Source organism: Botryllus schlosseri, chromosome 7 (assembly GCF_051294905.1).
Source record: "Botryllus schlosseri isolate E-star chromosome 7, Bs_hap1, whole genome shotgun sequence".
Taxonomy (NCBI): Eukaryota; Metazoa; Chordata; class Ascidiacea; order Stolidobranchia; family Styelidae; genus Botryllus; species Botryllus schlosseri.
This window is the reverse complement of record NC_137242.1, coordinates 3,473,219-3,491,205: the sequence shown is the minus strand read 5'-3', so window position 1 is coordinate 3,491,205 and position 17,987 is coordinate 3,473,219. Positions and strand designations below refer to the sequence as shown.

Below are 17,987 nucleotides of genomic sequence, written 5' to 3'. Positions count from 1 at the left end.
CCACAATTATGTACGAGTTGGGGTTGAGCTAGAGACACCCACTATCTCATACCTTATCAAAGCAGGTTGCGATATAATGCTGCGGCTTGCTTAGCAGTATGACGAGTTGATAATCCGCGTTCTTTGTGGCTGACGTCAGTTGGTTGAATATTTGTTCCGTGGCCGCGGAAACGTTGAAATTGAGTTTGTCAGCAAAGGCAAGTGTGAAGAGCATCTTGCTTGAAGACTCTGTAATAACACAATAACATCGTAACTACGGCAGGACGTGAGGTTTATGTGCGTATTAGCAATGAATCGAATTATCGACACACAGCATCTGAATTTGATCTCAACTTCACGTTTCTTACATGTTCTGAATGCTGTAGCACGAATAATCGTGGTTTCAAAGATTCTAGGTTGGGATCAAAATATTGTAACTAGAATTCTCGTCGATTTATTATTTCTTAGCGAAAACGAGCGTGTATATTCGGAACTAGAAAAAAAAATCGCCTGTTATTACTCTATCCAGTTTCGAGTAGTAGAATCATTGTGCGTAGCCTTAGTAACAGCCCAATTCCAACACGGTTCTTGATTGCCAATGGCTCATTTTCAATTGAACAGTAACAGTGTGTCTAGCGTATTACATTGTATGATCTGTGTCTTGAGAGGATAAAAATCATATAAATACGGTGTTCCACCTCGTAAATTGCAGAAAGTACCATAAGTCCACATAAAACCAACTAAAGCACACCATTGATACCTGTTTCGCACATAGCTCTCCTCATAAAGCGTTCCACTTCGTCGACCGTCGTGCTTTCAGAGCACAGAAGTACTTCGGACACGGTCGGCAGAGGTTGACCCCGGTCCATCATGTACAAGTACAACACCGAATGTAAAATCTCGTGCTCGTGACACATCGCCAGGTTGGGCCGGCCTTTCGAGAACGGCTCGACCAAGTTACGAGCGACCTTTGGCCCCGGATGCTTTTCGCGGAAGAGATTCAGAAATTTGCCGAGATGCTGTATGCTCAGCGAATCGTGCAGGGTGATAGTCTGTAATAAATGAGATATCAGATAACACACTCAATAAAATATTTCGCAACAAGCAATCTGTTCATATTGCTTTCACGATATTCATTGCATTGGCATAGGGGTTTTCAGCTGGGGAGGGGGATAAAGGATCACTTTGAGCTGAACCCCAGAGTTATTTAAAAATTGTGGATTCAGTTATATTTGTCATATAATTCCTGCAAAAACATACATTCCATTGTCAGCCGTCTCTACTAGTTGATGACAATTAACCCTGGCGAGTGTCAGCCGAAAATATTCGGGTTCATTTCAATATGAATATACTACCCGATAGTATATTGACGTTCTGCAACTCCAAGAAGCTCGTTAACTAGTTGTAATTGATTCGAAATTCACAGAGTTAGCTGTACTTCTACACGAGTACAGATGCTGACTACTCTGGTAACGCATTCCGCCTCACCGTAGTTTCATCGTGGTATCGCTTGCAGATTGCTTCTACCGAGTCCATCGCCGAATTGGCGGCCATGGAAGTCTGAAGACGGCTGATCACTCTTTCTAACGTGTCCGCAGACCGGTCGTAGAGAATATTAACGATATTTCTCTCATTCATCTGCAGATGGAGAGCCTCTGTAGAGAAGAATGGCACAGTTAATGGGTATATTAAGTGAAGGTGATATAGTCAGCGGTTTAAGATGTCTTTTAAAAGACTCTTGGTGGCACAGAACTTCACCTTACAATTGAATAGTATATTCATATTGAAATAAATCTGCATTCGCCCCGGGTAATTATCTGTAACTAGTAGAGAATTGGAAAGAACATTGTATATCAGCAATCGTATCATGACGAGAGTCAGCCAGAAATATCCGGGTACATTTCAATATGAATATACTACTCAATTGTGAGCTGACTTTCTGCCACTACCTGCGTCACGATTAGGGCCAGTAAAACGATTCGAGAGCTCAAATCCGAGCCAAGTATCAATTGTAATGCTTCGAGTTAAGTGCCAAAAATATACGGCTTCACACCGAGAGTTATATTTTATCAACGAAAAATATAGATAAAATACATATTTGCACTGCTGGAGTCACGAATATGGGTTAAAAACTGTGAGGTCTTAATTCATACCGAATTGCAAGTAGAAACCGCTGTTTTTTCAGAGTAAATATTTTGACTTTAAAAAACTATCATGTCATAAATTTACACTCAATTACAAGTAGAAGTTACTACTAATCTCATGCTGGTGACGTCATATTTTGTGATACGATTGTTGATATACAATGTTCTTTCCAATTCTCTACTAGTTGCTGACGATTACCCCTGACGAGCGTCAGCCGAAAATATTCGGGTTCATTTCAATATGAATATACTATTTAATTGTATATTGAAGTTCTGTACCTCCAAGAAGCTCTTCTACTTTTCGAACGAAATTTATTTGGATTCAAAAACTGTGATGCCGTAAATTTATACTAGATTAAAAATAGAATTAGCTATATATAAGTACATAATGTGGGAACAAAAACTGTAATGTACACTCTATTAAGAGTATTCAAAGCAGCTAATGGTAAATATTATAATCTGGTTCGTTATTACTGCAGGCCTAATCCGTGCCGTTCTAGCTGGGTAACTATTAAACACACCCGATTCCCTGTTGAACTCGTCACGCAGCTGCGCGATCGTCTCCTCTTCAAATTGATTCATTAAAATCCAGGTGAGGTAGTCCGGTTCGGCCTTGCCAAATTCAGCTTGAACTGCGGCTTTCGCAGCGTCTTCAGTGATTTCCTCTACATCCATAAGCCTGCGAACCAGCGTGATTTTGTCGTCTTCTACGTTAGCTTCCCGGTCTGCATGGGAAAAGGAGACTAGGGGAGAGGTGGCAAAGATGAGACACTTTTCTGATATTTCAACGCCACTCAAAGAGTAATGCTCTCTGAGCATCCATTTTGGTACTAATGGAAAGCATGTGATCTATACTATTTATGTCTATGATTTGAACAAATAATCTCTGACATGAAGTGAGCTTGCCTTTATCGCATTTCTTTCTGATGCGGAAGTTCAGCCAATTTCCAAGTTTTTGCAAATTCAGTAATCACAATTCGAACCTAATTCGGAACCTTGAACACATATTCGAAAACAATACAATTCGTTCAGTATCTGCCGACTATACCATTACTTACGTATACGGGTATTATTTGTGATGTAAAGATGGGCACTGGGCAGTGTAGTTGTGTAGTTAGTCGATAACTCGATAGAAAGCACTATCTCTTGCCCACAAATGTTGAGTTATGTCATACTCCTTTTACAAACATATCGGTTAGATATATAAAATATTCGAATACGATTAAGATTACTTTAGATTTTTTTCGAATGTATTCGATTACGACTATAGACCACGGTTACCCCGTGTCTGGTAGCAACCCCACCATCGAGAGAAGCTGAAACACTCTCTCGTACCCTTACCTCGCGGTGGCGCGTCCACAATTTTCATCGCGTCATCCAATATCTCCTGCAGGTCCATGCCCGGACAAGAATTCCCCACAAAAGACAGCAGAGTGCTCACCTGCCGAGAAACGTGATCGGGAATGAACCGCGTTTCGGCATTTGTAAACACGACGTACCTGATCCGAGATCTTGTTAGGTTTGGTTGCAAGCTCTCGGCACAGGTATATGATTTGCGGCATGTTGAACGCGTTCAGGAAGTAAAACTTCATCCTCATGTCGTCGACATAGTCTTTCCATCTGCGAGAAAAAGTGCGATATATTTGGAAAATGATCAACAACGCTACTGCAACTGTATGAAGCCCAGAAATAACACTCCATTAAAAATTTTGCTATTTCAAAATTTCTAAATCAGTTTAAAATTTGTTGTTTTGTGAATTGAAATATACTTGGCGGACCGGGCAGAATATTGACGGGGACTGCGGTTGAGAGCCACTGGTTTAAAGTCCTTTTAAACCACGTCGAATCACTAAAAGGTCTTGATGACAGAGCAATAGAATATATTGAAGAAACATAGAGGTACACTCTAGGGTTGTTAAAATATAACATGTTTTTATTAAATCCGAAATTTCCTACCATAATAACTTTCCTTCTACGGGTTGGACTTGGGCAAAATTTGACGTTCAGAGTTATTTAGGCCAGCTAAGGAATTCCCGGTGAGATATAACAAAATTTTGAACAACCCTTACCTACACCCTACCTTAACACTGAACACTTTAGGTTTATTCGATAAATTTTACGAAATAGATGGTCAAACATTAATCGCGTACCTGCTCAAAGATTCGTTTAGAATATTCGACAACTTGCTCAGATCCGCGATAGAAGTGCTTCCCGTGAGTGGCGGACAATTTTCGCCAAACTGGATCTCGACCAGCAACGAATCATCTTGGTCCGACTCGGCGTTGTTACACCTTGAAAGATATTTGTGTAACTTTCAAAATATCATATTGTGCTTTTGAATATGTCATCACAGTGGAATGCTGGAAATCAGAGTGTGTATATAGGATGGGCTTTGAAATTCGGAATTATACAATTGAATAGTATATTCATATTGAAATATACCCGGATATTTTCGGTCGACACTTGTCAGCCCGTCACTAGTTGTTGAGGATTACCCCTGACAAGTGCCAGTCAAAAATATTCGGGTTTATTTCAATAGGAATATACTATTGAATTGTATATTGAAGTTTCATACCTCCAAAAGTCACTTCAAATTCAGAATTATCTCACATTTCACATTTTCATTTGTGTGCCTTGGAGTCGACTGTAATCAAAACACACCGGCCAAGGCTGCGTCAACAAAAGGACTTCGTGTACCATCTCAAAATAGTACATTGAACGCTCTCGTATTCGAAATTTCACGCCGGTGACGTCATATTTTGTGATGCGATTGTTGATTTACGATGTTCTTTCCGATTCTCTACTAGTTGCTGACGATTGCCCCTGACGAGTGTCAGCCAAAAATATTTGGGTTCATTTCAATATCAATATACTATTCAGTTGTATATTGAAGTTCTGTACCTCCAAGAAGTATTAATGTATCTAACTATTGATAACTAACCTACGGATAGACGCCACGGGACTGCTCGTTGGCGTCGTTCTAAAAAAACCTTTTTCCAAATCTTGCTTGCTAGGCGATTAAATCGTCAGTTTGCCTATAAAACGACGTACACCAAATTTGAATCCATTACAACCAGTTATTTTGAGGTTATCATAAAATATTACATTTTTTTTTCAATTTTGATGGCTACCCCTTGAAATTGTCAAGTTGTCTGAATAAACGACGCATAACAATTTTGGTTAAATTCCAACTGGTAGAAACGAAGTTATTTGAGTTTGATTAATAATTTGTGGATTACCCACCGTCAATGCTATTTTTTCAAATGTTTCAACTACGGTTTGGAATTCAGCCAGAATTGTTCTGCATCATTTATTGAGACAACTCAACAATTTCATGGGGTACCCAGCAAAGTTCGAAAAAAAAAAATTCAAAATTTTCAAACTGTAAGAGCTTCGCAATGATCAGTTGGAATAAATTAAAATTTGGTGTACATCGTTTTTGTAGGCGACCTGACGATTTAATTGTTTAGCGAGCATGATTTGGAAAACAAACTTTTTTTAACAGCCCTACTGCACGATCACGGTCACGGCTAGCAATTCCTGGTAGCTTCGTGAACAGATATGGTAATCTTACAGCTTGCAATCTGAGCGCACAATTTATCAAAAAAATACACATTTGGATTTAATAAATTCAGATTTGGCAGTTCCATCACGGCCTGGCGTTTCATACCTGATTACGGCCGACCATCGATTGAACAGCATGCAGCCGGAGCGCACCAGCTTCACGAAAGTCTCCGCCACGTGCCGAACGATTTCCAAGACGTTCACGAAATTCGAGACGTCTCCCCATCCGCTGTCCGAATCTCCAGCGATCAGCATGAGCTTGCATTGCAGATCGAAGAGCTTGTCCAAATCGTAACGCTCGTCTGCCAAATAGGAGGCAATTGAATAGTTTATTCATATTCAAACGAACCCAAATTTTTTCGGCTGACACTCGTCAGCGGGTTATTGCCGTCGAAAAATTTGGATTTGAATAAAACAGTATTTACGGTGGGCACCACTATAATAAATAATTAAAGAATCGGTCACCGTAAATACTATTTTATTCATAATCCAAATTTTTCGACGGCAATAACTCTGCTTCTACTGGTTGGAATTGAACCAAATTTGGTGAACATCGTTTCTATAGACAACGTAACACTTTCACGGGCTGAACAGAAAATTTCTAAATTTTTTGTTATTCATTTTTATCTAATAAATCGAAACTTTCTTCTCCTGTAGCAAAGCGATTACTGGTTGGAATAGAACCAAATTTTGTGTGTAGGCTTAAATTAGGTAACCTAACAATTTTATCAAGTAGCCAGTGCGATTTGAGAAAAAAAGTCATTTTTGAAGTCCCCTATTGAACATACATCTAGCTAAAAATAAGTAAAGAGAAACATACAGTTGTAAAGAACTTAACAGTCCCACCGTAAAAATCTAAAAACTTATGATCACAACCCTAAAGCCAGATTCCCCCTAGAAATATCAAGATTCCGACACTCACTCTGCTCGTTCGGGACAGCGAGAGAGACGCAGTCTTTGTAAGAAATTGCCCCGCCAAAGTCCTTTCTTCCAATTGTGTACACGCCGTGACGGTTGATCTCACGAGCCAGGTCCAGGGATTGTTTCTCCACGGAGCCGCGTGCGTTTCCGACGCCCCTGAACCAAGCCAGATGTTTGCCCGTGTCGCTCTGCAAAGAAAAAACGGAACGCGTAAATCGCAATTTTGTAAGGCTGGAAGTCACGTGTAAAAGTACCACTCAACGTTAGAGTTAGAATATTTTGAGATCTGCATAGTAGGACACTTTTCACAGGCTGCTGAAGTCGCTATAGAGGACAAGAAAACGGGTGGTTTTCAAATTCGTACAGTTAATGTCATTGATTGGGTCGATTGAAAAAAGGGCATTTTTCGTGTTATTCTTGGTCATTTCGGGCATTTTAAGCTAAAAAAAAGGTTAATTGACGACGAGGAGGCTATTTGGGCGAAGGGAGGAATGGTAACCCTGCTCAATATGACACCGTGACAGTATGATTATTTGGAAAAGTTTCAAGAAAATTGTATCTCGAGCACTGAGATTATAAGTCTTTTTTGTCGCCAAGTTATTCTATCAACAAGAGCTGTATTTTTATACCCTTAAAACTGGTTGAAATTGGTTGAAATTGAACACAACTTGTAGTACAAAGCCACGTGTGTTCAAAAATGCATTTTTTTCAAATTTTTCTGCCTACTTGATAAAATTGCTAGGTTTCCTAAAATATACGCTACACACCAATTTCGGATTAATTCCAACCCATAGAAGCGATGTTCGTGATATTCAAAATCAAGTATTTGAGATCATAGTATTTACGGTGGGTAGATCTATGATAAATGATTAAAGAATTTACCGACGTCAATATTTTTCATATTGGAATTAATTACTTCGCTTCTACTGGTTGGAATTGAGCCAAATTTGTTGTGCATTGTTTTTTCGGACAACCTAACAATGTGGTAGCCAGTAAATTTGAAACAATGTTATATTCATTTTTATTAATTATGTCCAAAACTTTTTTATTATTTAGCAACGTGTCTACGGGTTGGAATTGACCCAAAATTGGTGTGGTTTTTTTCATAAACCTAAAAACTTTTGCAATTTGCCAGCAAAATCTGAAAAAAAGTTATTTTTGAATAGCCCTAATGTGCATTCTTCATGGAAACGGCATTTCTAAGATGGATCGAACGACACGGACCATTCTCAAAAAGCGCTATGAAGTAGGTATGTTCAAAATATACCGCATTATCGTCATGTCGCTGTAAGTGGCATTATTTTCTTTGTAGATAAAAAGTGAATATGTCAACTTTCAAGGTCATTCGCTGGTTCGAATCGGTATAACACTAAGTCGTTTTGGTTATTAGAGGTAAAAAATATCGTCAATTTTCGTGATATCTGAACATGGTAGTAGGTGGCAAGAAATAAGGGATAACATAAACAGACTAGTGATGAAAATACACACACAATACATACCCATTTCTCAAGTAGTTTGTTATCTCTACCGATATTCTTCCAAATATCGTCGCATCGCGCAAGCAGCTCCTCAAACCCGGCCTCCACATCTAGATCGAAAATCAACGGGGCAAAACCCATCACAGCCCCGAGTAGACACGACACAATATCGACTTCGTACGGAGTTTCGCCAGCTTTCATCAAAGCCAAATCGCACATGACTTGCACGTCCCGAATATCTAAATACCAAAGCCAAAATTAATACCAATGGATGCTGTGAAACGATAAAGGTCCTGGGTAAGTTTGATGTTCGTTTAATTGTTAAGTGGCCCATGAATACATCATACTTTTGTTTAGTTACACCTGAATTTAACATTACACATATTTTAGTAGTAAAATCATGATCGGTCAAGCACACAGCCTGCTGTACTTCATACAGCGAGCCAGCAATGCTACGTTAATGAAAAAGTGCTTGTATTACCCTGCAGATTTGTATCAAATGTTGCGATCTTAAACAAGAAGTACTTCCACGCTAATAATCTCTCAGAGAGCAAATGTTGAGCTTCACTACAATCGTCCAAACATTGAAGGGACACTGCACTCTGAAAACGATGTGGTCTCAAATTGAAGGGCAAAACGAATAAAAAATTTTGGCCGCAGCCGTTTTCTTCAGAACGCCACCGTAATGCAGCTGCAATTTATTGAAATTTCCACAAGTGTTTCACGCTCCAGCAGTCGTACACGCCAAGGTGGTTTAGATACCGCGTTTAACGGAAGATGTCCAGTAGGGCTGTTCAAAATTAACCTTTTTTCCTGAATCTTGTTGGCTACGTGATTAAATTGTTAGGTTGCCTTGAAAAACGACGCACACCAAATTCGAATTCATTCCAACCAATATTCGCGGGTTACTTAGAGTTTGAAAATTTTGAATTTGCCCAAAAACGCAAAATTTTTTTTTTAATTTTTTTGCCAACCCCATGAAATTGTTGGGCTGTCTTCAAAAACAATGCAAAACAAATTTGACTCAATTCCAAGCCGTAGATAAGGAGTTATTCCAGTTTTTCGATGATAATTCTTGGATTATCCACCGATCAAAAATAATCCCAGAATTATCGAATAAAAACTGAAATAACTCCGCTTCTACGGCTTGGCAATTTTTGAACAGTCCTAATGTCCAGAAAGGAGGTTTATGTCAAAATCGGGCCTGGTGTATTCTATTTCTAAAAATAAGACAAAATAAGGACAGGTTTTATCAGGAAAATTGTTGCAGTTTCAACATTGGCCTTTCATGAACCCCTGTTACGATTAAGCGTTTCTACTCTCTATTAAGGCGATGAAAAGGCGCTGATATATTTCCCCTTGAAGCCTACCGTTCATGCTTTCTTTCAGCCACGCGATCAACTCTTTTTCCTTGATGAAGCATTTCAAGAATTGAATTTGATTTTCCGCAATTTTGCACACGACGGGCATATCGATGTCGTTCGGAAGATTAACAATGTGTCCCGTGATAGACATTCTTTCCTAAAATGATAAAATTGAATGTATAATATAACAGGGGCTCTTTGATGATCGCACATGCGTGTTTCAATATCTCTAGAGAGGTTTACCCTGGTTATAAATTGATGCAGTCCATCACATATTAACAATACGCATGCTGCTTTCGTGCTGTTTCTTTCCTTATGGTTATGTAACACTTGTAACTACGTTCGGGCAGTAAATTTGCAAACAGGACGCAGACTAGAGATGAGGAAAAAGGCTTCGAAAGTTGATCGTGATTATAATAAGACTCAGGATCGAGTCAAATTTTTTTGGTGACTCGACTTGACTCGAGTCATTTTCTTGAAATACAGAAAATGACTTGACTCGACTTCAATCAATCTTTGTATTGACCCGTCTAGTACTCAAGATAAGACTCAAGACTCAAGACTGGGACTCTACCACGACATGCATTTCATTGTAAATCCGAAATAGTAGTAGTAAAGGTAACGTGCCATTGGCATTTCGTCTATCAGTATTGGTACTTGAAAATGCTACTAGAAACTGGTAAAAGTAAGGGAAATTTGTATATTATGAAAGAGAAGCATTCGATATCACCAAGCAGACTCGTAAAAAGTGGGTTTCACATGACCTTGACTCGAAACTGTTCAGTAGGGCTCTTCAAAAATGACTCAAATCTTCAAAAATGACTCAAATCGTACTGGCTACTTGATAAAATTGTTAGGTTACCTAATTTAAGCCTACACACAAAATTTGGTTCAATTCCAGCCAGTAACCGCTTTGCTACAGGAGAAGAAAGTTTCTATTTATTATATAAAAATAAATCATAAAAAATTTGAAAATTTTCTGTTCACCCCCTGAAAGTGTTAGGTTGTCTATATAAACGATGCTCACCAAATTTGGTTCAAACAAAACCAGTGGCAGCGGAGTTATTGCCGTCGAAAAATTTGGATTTGAATAAAATAGTATTTACGGTGACCGATTCTTTGTTTATTTATTATAGTTGTGCTCACCGTGAATACAATTTCATTCAAATCCAAATTTTTCGACGGCAATAACTCCGCTGCCACTGGTTGGAATTGAACCAAATTTGGTGTGTAGGCTTAAATTAGGTAACCTAACAATTTTATTAAGTAGCCAGTACGATTTGAGAAAAAAAAGTCATTTTTGAAGAGCCCTACTGAACAGTCAACACAATGACTCGGACTCGACCCTCTGCTACCTGACTTGGACTCGGTGGTGGTTTGAAAATGACTCGGCTTGACTCGAGTCAGAACAATAAAAGTGAGATTGACTCGTGAGTGTGACTAGGCTTCAACCCCGATAAGACTACTCAAAAACGTCAAATATAGTAAATAATATTCCACTTGTTAGAAGAAAAAAGGCTACCTTCATTCTTTCCACGGGCGAAAAATCCCCACTCAAATTCAGCACGTCCCGAATTTCCAGCAGTATCCGAACGGTTTCTTCCGCTTTTTCAAGCATGAAAAAACTAGCCAACTGCTCGCTTCTGAGCGTCATATTGACCACCGTCTCGTACTCTTCTTCCTCGTCATCGGTGTAGTCTGAATCTGGGTCGTATTCCGAGGGCACGCTCTCCTCATCGGAATCCTCCGGGCCGGACTCGTCAGAGTCGTCGGAGACTTTTAAACGTGACTGCGTATCCTCTTGTGGTTTCGGATTCGCAGCTGCTTCTGAATTCGAAAAAGTATTTACGCGCCTCGGAGTCAGAGTTAGGCAGCTAGAAAATGCACTGCTTTTTCCAATTAGATTAGAAATAGAATCACTGAATTCACAAAAACTCAGAAATTGAACGGAATTACGAGTGAAATTGTCACAACTAGGGCGATTTTTTTACATGTCAAAAAAAGTCAAAATTTAATCAAAACTGTAGCGTTAGGTCGAAAAATTGTCAAAATTGTTTACAAAGTCAAAAAAAATTTTGCGACCTACATTTCGTTTGTGTCGTTGATGTTTGCACTGTCGGTGAACTTATCTTTTGACATTTTACAGCTTGTATCCTGCTTTATAGGCCTACCGTAGTAGAAGGTTATAAGTTTTTCAGGCCATTCTACTCCGTAAGGTGAGACAGTTCCGGCCAAAAAGTAGTAGAATTCTAACGTTATGAGCGAAAGCATCTTATTTACATACATCATGTCAAAATTTTGTCAAGATCAAGTTTTTTAAGGTCAATAAATGCCAAAATTTCCGTTTTTTGGTAAAAAAAAACGCTCTAGTCATAACTGCGTGGCGACATAACGCCTCTAAAAAGATGCGCTTTGCTGCCAAAAGTATGCGGCCTAGGGTTGTTAAAAAATAACTTTTTTTTCGGAATCCGGGGATTCATGAATAATTTTTATGTTGCGTAAAAAACGCTGCACAGCAAGCTTGGCTCAAATCCGACTGGCAGATGTAAACGCACAGGAATTTGAAAATTTCAAATTTCATCGTCAATCCAACGAAATTGTCAAGTTGTCTACAAAAACGATGCTTGACAATTTTTGCTCACTTTCAATCGGTAGAAGCAATGTTACTGCAGTTGAAAATTTTGGATTTGCAAAAATAGCCCGGACGGCGGGTAGTCCCAGAATTGATGAAAAACTCAAATAACTTCGCTTCTACAGGTTTGAGTTGCGTCAAATTTGTTTTGCATTGTTTTTCAGACAACTCAACAATTTCATGGGGTTGACAGTAAAGTTTGAGAAAAAAATTTCAATTTTTTTAAATTAAATATTTTGTAACTCCTGTATGTTTACACCTACCAGATGAAATCGAGCCAAATTTGGTGTGCGGCGTTTTTTTTTTGGCAACGTAACAATTTAATCAGTGAATCCCTTGAATCCGGGAAAAAAAAGTTATTTTTGAACAGCCCTAGTTCACATACATCGATAACCTCACTTCCAAGGGACGGAAACCGGTCAAATATGCCGTGCGTCGTTTTTGTAGGCACCGCACCAATTTCATGGGGTAGCCAGTGAAATTTGATAAAAAATCCCAAAATTTCTACCATAACTTCTACGGGTTGTGAAATAGTGCCAAATTCGATATGAAACGTTTTTGACGCGATAATTTCATGGGGCTAGCCAGTAATACTAGAAAAAAGGTGTTTTCGAATCGCCCTATAGTTCGCGGACCCTAGATCCGGGGTAGATAGTGCCAACCTGCTGCTTCGTCGATTCCTGACACCATCCGATAGAACTTGTACAAGGTCGCGACCTCGTGTCTGATAACCTTAGGATCGCTGCACCTTTGAAACCATTCCTTCATCGTCTCGAGGCTCATCGACCCTGTGACGTAATAATTTCGATGCTTAGACGGTTCTGCGATAAGCAAACCGGCAAACCCACCGTCATCAATCGCTTGAACGCATTCGGTAATATCCGAACGAGTGTCTTTCCATATCCGGTCGACAACTTCTCGCCAGGGCACATGCCACAAGCCGTTGTCCCCCAGGTCACATCCGTCACCCTCGCCCTCGGCTTTACTCGTCAGCAAGTTTTGGTGGAACATTTCCTGGAAAACTTTACTGTCCTGTATAAAAACACGAAGCATAGAAAGTAGATTAAAAAAAACCAGGGTTGTAATGACTCGAGTCATGACTCGACTCGAGTCAGACTCGATTCACGATTTTCGGATGACTCGACTCGACTCGAGTCATTTTCTCAAAATACTGAAATGACTCGACTCGAGTCAATCTGTGTATTGACTCGACTTGGACTCGAGTCATTGCGCATGACTCGAAGCAAGTCATTGACTCGAGATTCAGACGGCGAAGACCGACATTTCATTGTAATTTCGAAGCCAACACACTATTGGGATTTCGTTTGTTGGTACTGGTGCTTGAAAATGCGACCAGAAACTGCTCAAAGTGAGGAAAATTGATATATTATAAATGCGAACCATTCAATATCACCAAACAGAGGTAAAAAAGTGGGTTTAGGAAGACTTTAACTGGAAACCGAGCAGTCAACACAATGACTTGGACTCGGACTCGAGTCATAATACCATGACTCGGACTCGATCCTCTGCTCGCTGACTTGGACTCGGACTTGACTCGGTGGGAATCGAAAATGACTCGACTTGACTCGAGTCAAAAATATATAAGTGAGATTGACTTGTGACTCGGAGCCTTGTGACTTGGTTACAACCCTGAAAAAAACCACACATAGGAATAGGACGTATGACATTTTTGTCTTTTATGTTTTTGTGGCATATACACCGACACATGATATACATACACACACGATCTGTGCATATGCATACCATTTCGTTGTAACTTCGAAGAATAGTGAGTTATCACATCATTAGTGTTTTGTGTAGTACTGGTGTTTGTAAAATAAGCCCAGAAACTGCGTAAAGTGAGACAAATTACTATATAATGAATGTTAGGCATTCAATTTTGCCGAAACAGTTGTAAAAAATAGAATTGTAAAGGATTGCACTTGAAAATGAACGGTCAACACAATGACTTGGACTCAACTCGAGTTTTCACAGTGTGACTCGGACTCCCGAGCCTTTGGATCTTGACTTGAACTCGGACTTGAACGCGGTGAATTAAAAATGGCTCGACTTGACTCGAGTCGAAGCTGCCCAAGTAGAAATGACTTGCGGCTCGGGGCCTTGTGACTTGGTTACAATCTTGCAACGAAAAATTGACTTACTTTCACGAAAGATATCTCTTCAAAGTGTTTCAGTATCGCCGAGGTAAGCTTCAAAAACGATTTGCTCGACGTAACGCTCCCCTCTTCCGGTGATATGTGCGACAAAACTTTGTGAACCACGTTAGCGCTGTCCCGCAATTTCTCCTTCAATTCTGTCGTCCTCACCATGCATTCTCCACCTGTGTCACAGATTTGGATTATCTTCAACAACCTTGGACAGAACTGTGTATACTTTATCATACGGGTTCTGAAAGTATGGGTCGTGCGCGATCGCTTGATATGCATGTAATACGGGACAGGGCAGAAAACTTTGATCATGAAAATGTGCTTACCATCGTATTACGCAAGTCGTTTTGATCTCGCGGGACCAGTAGGATATGACTGAAACTAGGTTTCTCTGGAAAAATCGAACCTGTTATGGTAATAGGTGTGTAGGGTGGACGGCGTAGAGAGCGGGGATTTAACTGCCACACCCCGAACCCTCTGTTGTAGGGGCAGCAAGATCAAAGGTGGCCAAAATTTAGTTTGCAAATCAGCACAAGGAAAGGTATTTTGGGGCAGATTTGTGTAACTTGCCATTTTTCTTTGCGCTTTGCGCGATTTGGTACCGCTAGATTCAGTCTTTTAACATGGATACCCCTTACTCTCTCCTCCCCAATTTTTTAAACACGCACGTGTCAAACATACGGCCCATGGGCCGCATCCAATCCGCCAGATGTTTTCATCCAGCGAAAGCAATTCTGAGTAGAGCGCCTGCATTATCCAGCACATCTCAAACAACTGTTGAGTTTTTAGTAAGAAATACCTACTGAATAATCCCTCAAGACAGCAAAGGTCGAGCACGTTCATATGCCTAATTATAACCATCCGACAGCTGTATTAACGTGTCATTCTGTTCGCGGGAAGGCTAGTAAGTGCACACTGCCGAGTTTGGATTTATATGGAAAAATGGAACAAAAGATAGTGATCCACAGAAGCGAAAACGCCAATACAAACGACGATATTATGTAGGTTACATGGAGAAAATAATAGTTGAACAAAATTATACTTCAAATATCTGTGATCGCACCGCTGTATCACTTCTGACTCAAAAGATTCCAGATCTCTAGAGAAAGCATATTCGCAGCCGTACCTTCGTCGAGCTTTGAGCAGGCCTGCAAAAAACCCCGGATGTGTTCGGTGGCGGTCTCGTAAGCAAACAGCTGTTTCTTTCTCTTTTCAATCAGTTGAAGCAAATTCACTTCTCCGTGGTCGACATTAGAGATCGGAACCTACCATGAAATTAAAGATCTAATATACTGTATCCTACTACAGTATTACTAATGTACAAAAGGTCACAGACATGGAAATCAAAAATAATTATTGGCCGCAGTCATGTTCTTCAGAAAGCCACTGTAATGGATATTCGCGGATTTCGTAGAGTTTGAGAATTTTGAATTTACCCAAAAATGCAAAAAAAAAATTTTTTTCACATTTTTCTGTCAACCCCGTGAAATTGTTGAGCTGTCTTCAAAAACGATGCAGAACAAATTTGACTCAATTCCAACCCGTAGAAGCGGTGTCATTTGAGTTTTACGGTGATAATGAATGACGAAAACTTCGACGATGAAAAATTTGAACTTGAATAAAATAGTATTTACGGTGGGCACACCTATAATAAACAATTAAAGAATTGGTCACCGTAAATACTATTTTATTCAAATCCAAAAATTTTAGACGGCAATAACACCGCTTCCAATGGTTGGAGTTGAGATCAATTTCGTAAGCATCGTTTCTATTGATAACCTAACAATTTCATGGGGTGAACGGAAAATTATGAAATATTTTTATCCATTTTTAGATAATAAATAAAAAAATTCTTCTCCTGTAGCAATGCGGCTACTGGCTGGAATTGAACCAAATTCGGTGCGCAGGCTTCAATTAGGTAACCTAACAATTTTATCAAGTAGCCAGTAGAATTTGAGAAAAAGTCAATTTTGAACACCCCTAATGCATAATAGACATACTGTCGAGACTCTGTCGAACATTACCGGTACCCTGCTGGGCCAATGCCGTCTGATCGAATGGGGAATTAATATAGATGGATATTTCGTATATCAACGAATGCACAATTCAAAAGAATGATATAACGGTGGTGCCGATTGTGCCTCATTATAATTGATGTAAAATGACAGCATTTTGTAGTGCATACGGTAAACTGCTGCCCCTTCAACACGTTAGTGTAAATGGTTTCGCATGCTGAAAATCGTGTGCGGGTATATGCGTTTCAAAATCACACAAGTTACAACCTAAGGCTGCAATTCACTACCAGCATTCACAAAGTTACCTCGATACGTTTGCATAGATCGACGAATAATTCCCTGTGATTCGCGACTTGTTGAAGTTGCGCGACGACGATATCTCCCGATATCAGCGACCGCACTATTTCCGCAAAACGCTCGGCTACGGAAATAATCAGATGGTGCGTTTTCTCCGAAAATTTGCTCAACGCTTCTTCTCGATCTGATAACAAAACAAGGCGTAGTTTTGAGTGATTGTTTTCAAATTTTACAAAACTTTTTGCAGTTTCCATCCCAGAGGTGGTCAAAGAAGTCAGCCTCGGTACTCCAGTAGAAGCACAATAACGCCGGAAATTTCAACCAAGTACAAATCAAATTAGATATTCAAAAATATGTCAAAACTACATTGGAAGTGGAAAATGACAGATCTGAAAGCCCTCAAGTAGTTTCAAGATGTAGATTTGGTAAGAGGTAGTTAATCGAGGGTGTCTCATTTCATATATTCTCAAAGTGCATCTTGGCGATTAACGCAAAATGATTGATGACACTGCAAATAGGCGTGATTACCGAAAATATGTTCGTTTACTGTGATAGAGGAGCTTTTCATCCAGTCTTTATCGCGATTTCACTCATAAAAGTGGAGCAAACATCCCCAAACTAGTTCTACTTCGCATATTACAAAGCATAATAAGTAAGTAGCGTTGTCTAACACCATAACCAGTCGAGTAAACGGCGCAGGCACGCAAAACCTACTCACAGAAAAGCTCGTAGAATTGCAACGCGAAAGGCCACGAAAACAGCACGGTCAACGCTTGCAGAGGCGGGTTGCCGTTGTGCCGCACGGCAGCTTTCTGGTGCTCTTTTTGGAACAAACGGTCGAAAATCGCGATGAAACGCGGCTTCTTGATCCACGACATCATGTTTTTGTAGACGGCGGAAGCGTACGACTTTGGAAAAGAAAAATTACTTCATCTTTGCGACATTTTTTCATTACGAAACACTCTTGGAGGTACTGAACTTCAATATACAATTGAATAGTATATTCATATTGAAATAAAACCGAATATATTCGACTGACACTCGTCAGGGGTAATCGTCAGCAACTCGTACAAAATCGGAAAGAACATTGTACAGTTTATATATTTTACGTAGAATCAGGGTAGTGACCAAGTCGCAAGGCTCCGAGTCGCAAGTCAATCTCACTTTCATAGTTTTGACTCGAGTCAAATCGAGTCATTTTCAATTCACCACCGAGTCAAGGCCGAGTCCAAGTCAGCGAGCAGAGGCTCGAGTCCGAGTCATGGTATTATGACTCGACTGTTCAGGTTTTAGTTAAACCCGCATTTTATAATTCTTTTTGGTGATATCGAATGGTTCGCATTTATAATATACTAATTTTCCTCACTTTTAGCAGTTTCTGGCCACATTTTAAAGTACCAGTCCCAATTGTGTGGTTAGAGGCCT

At 39.8% G+C, this 17,987-nt stretch overlaps 1 protein-coding gene across 2 annotated transcripts in view; it reads right to left on the bottom strand.

The window, feature by feature from the left end:
• The window catches only part of LOC145443497 (E3 ubiquitin-protein ligase rnf213-alpha-like), a 64,018-nt gene that overhangs the window by 27,227 nt on the left and 18,804 nt on the right, over nucleotides 1-17,987 (bottom strand). For both annotated transcript variants that reach the window (XM_080321456.1, XM_080321455.1), the window contains exons 18-35: nucleotides 17,281-17,470; nucleotides 16,571-16,746; nucleotides 15,377-15,515; nucleotides 14,245-14,423; nucleotides 12,931-13,114; nucleotides 12,745-12,870; nucleotides 10,973-11,277; nucleotides 9,457-9,607; nucleotides 8,108-8,325; nucleotides 6,610-6,796; nucleotides 5,794-5,989; nucleotides 4,274-4,414; nucleotides 3,623-3,743; nucleotides 3,465-3,564; nucleotides 2,645-2,848; nucleotides 1,468-1,634; nucleotides 740-1,031; nucleotides 53-228 (exon numbers count right to left, since the gene is read on the bottom strand). In XM_080321456.1, the coding sequence (XP_080177582.1) occupies nucleotides 53-228; nucleotides 740-1,031; nucleotides 1,468-1,634; nucleotides 2,645-2,848; nucleotides 3,465-3,564; nucleotides 3,623-3,743; nucleotides 4,274-4,414; nucleotides 5,794-5,989; nucleotides 6,610-6,796; nucleotides 8,108-8,325; nucleotides 9,457-9,607; nucleotides 10,973-11,277; nucleotides 12,745-12,870; nucleotides 12,931-13,114; nucleotides 14,245-14,423; nucleotides 15,377-15,515; nucleotides 16,571-16,746; nucleotides 17,281-17,470 (3,252 nt within the window). The remainder of the gene's footprint in view (nucleotides 1-52; nucleotides 229-739; nucleotides 1,032-1,467; nucleotides 1,635-2,644; nucleotides 2,849-3,464; nucleotides 3,565-3,622; nucleotides 3,744-4,273; nucleotides 4,415-5,793; nucleotides 5,990-6,609; nucleotides 6,797-8,107; nucleotides 8,326-9,456; nucleotides 9,608-10,972; nucleotides 11,278-12,744; nucleotides 12,871-12,930; nucleotides 13,115-14,244; nucleotides 14,424-15,376; nucleotides 15,516-16,570; nucleotides 16,747-17,280; nucleotides 17,471-17,987) is intronic.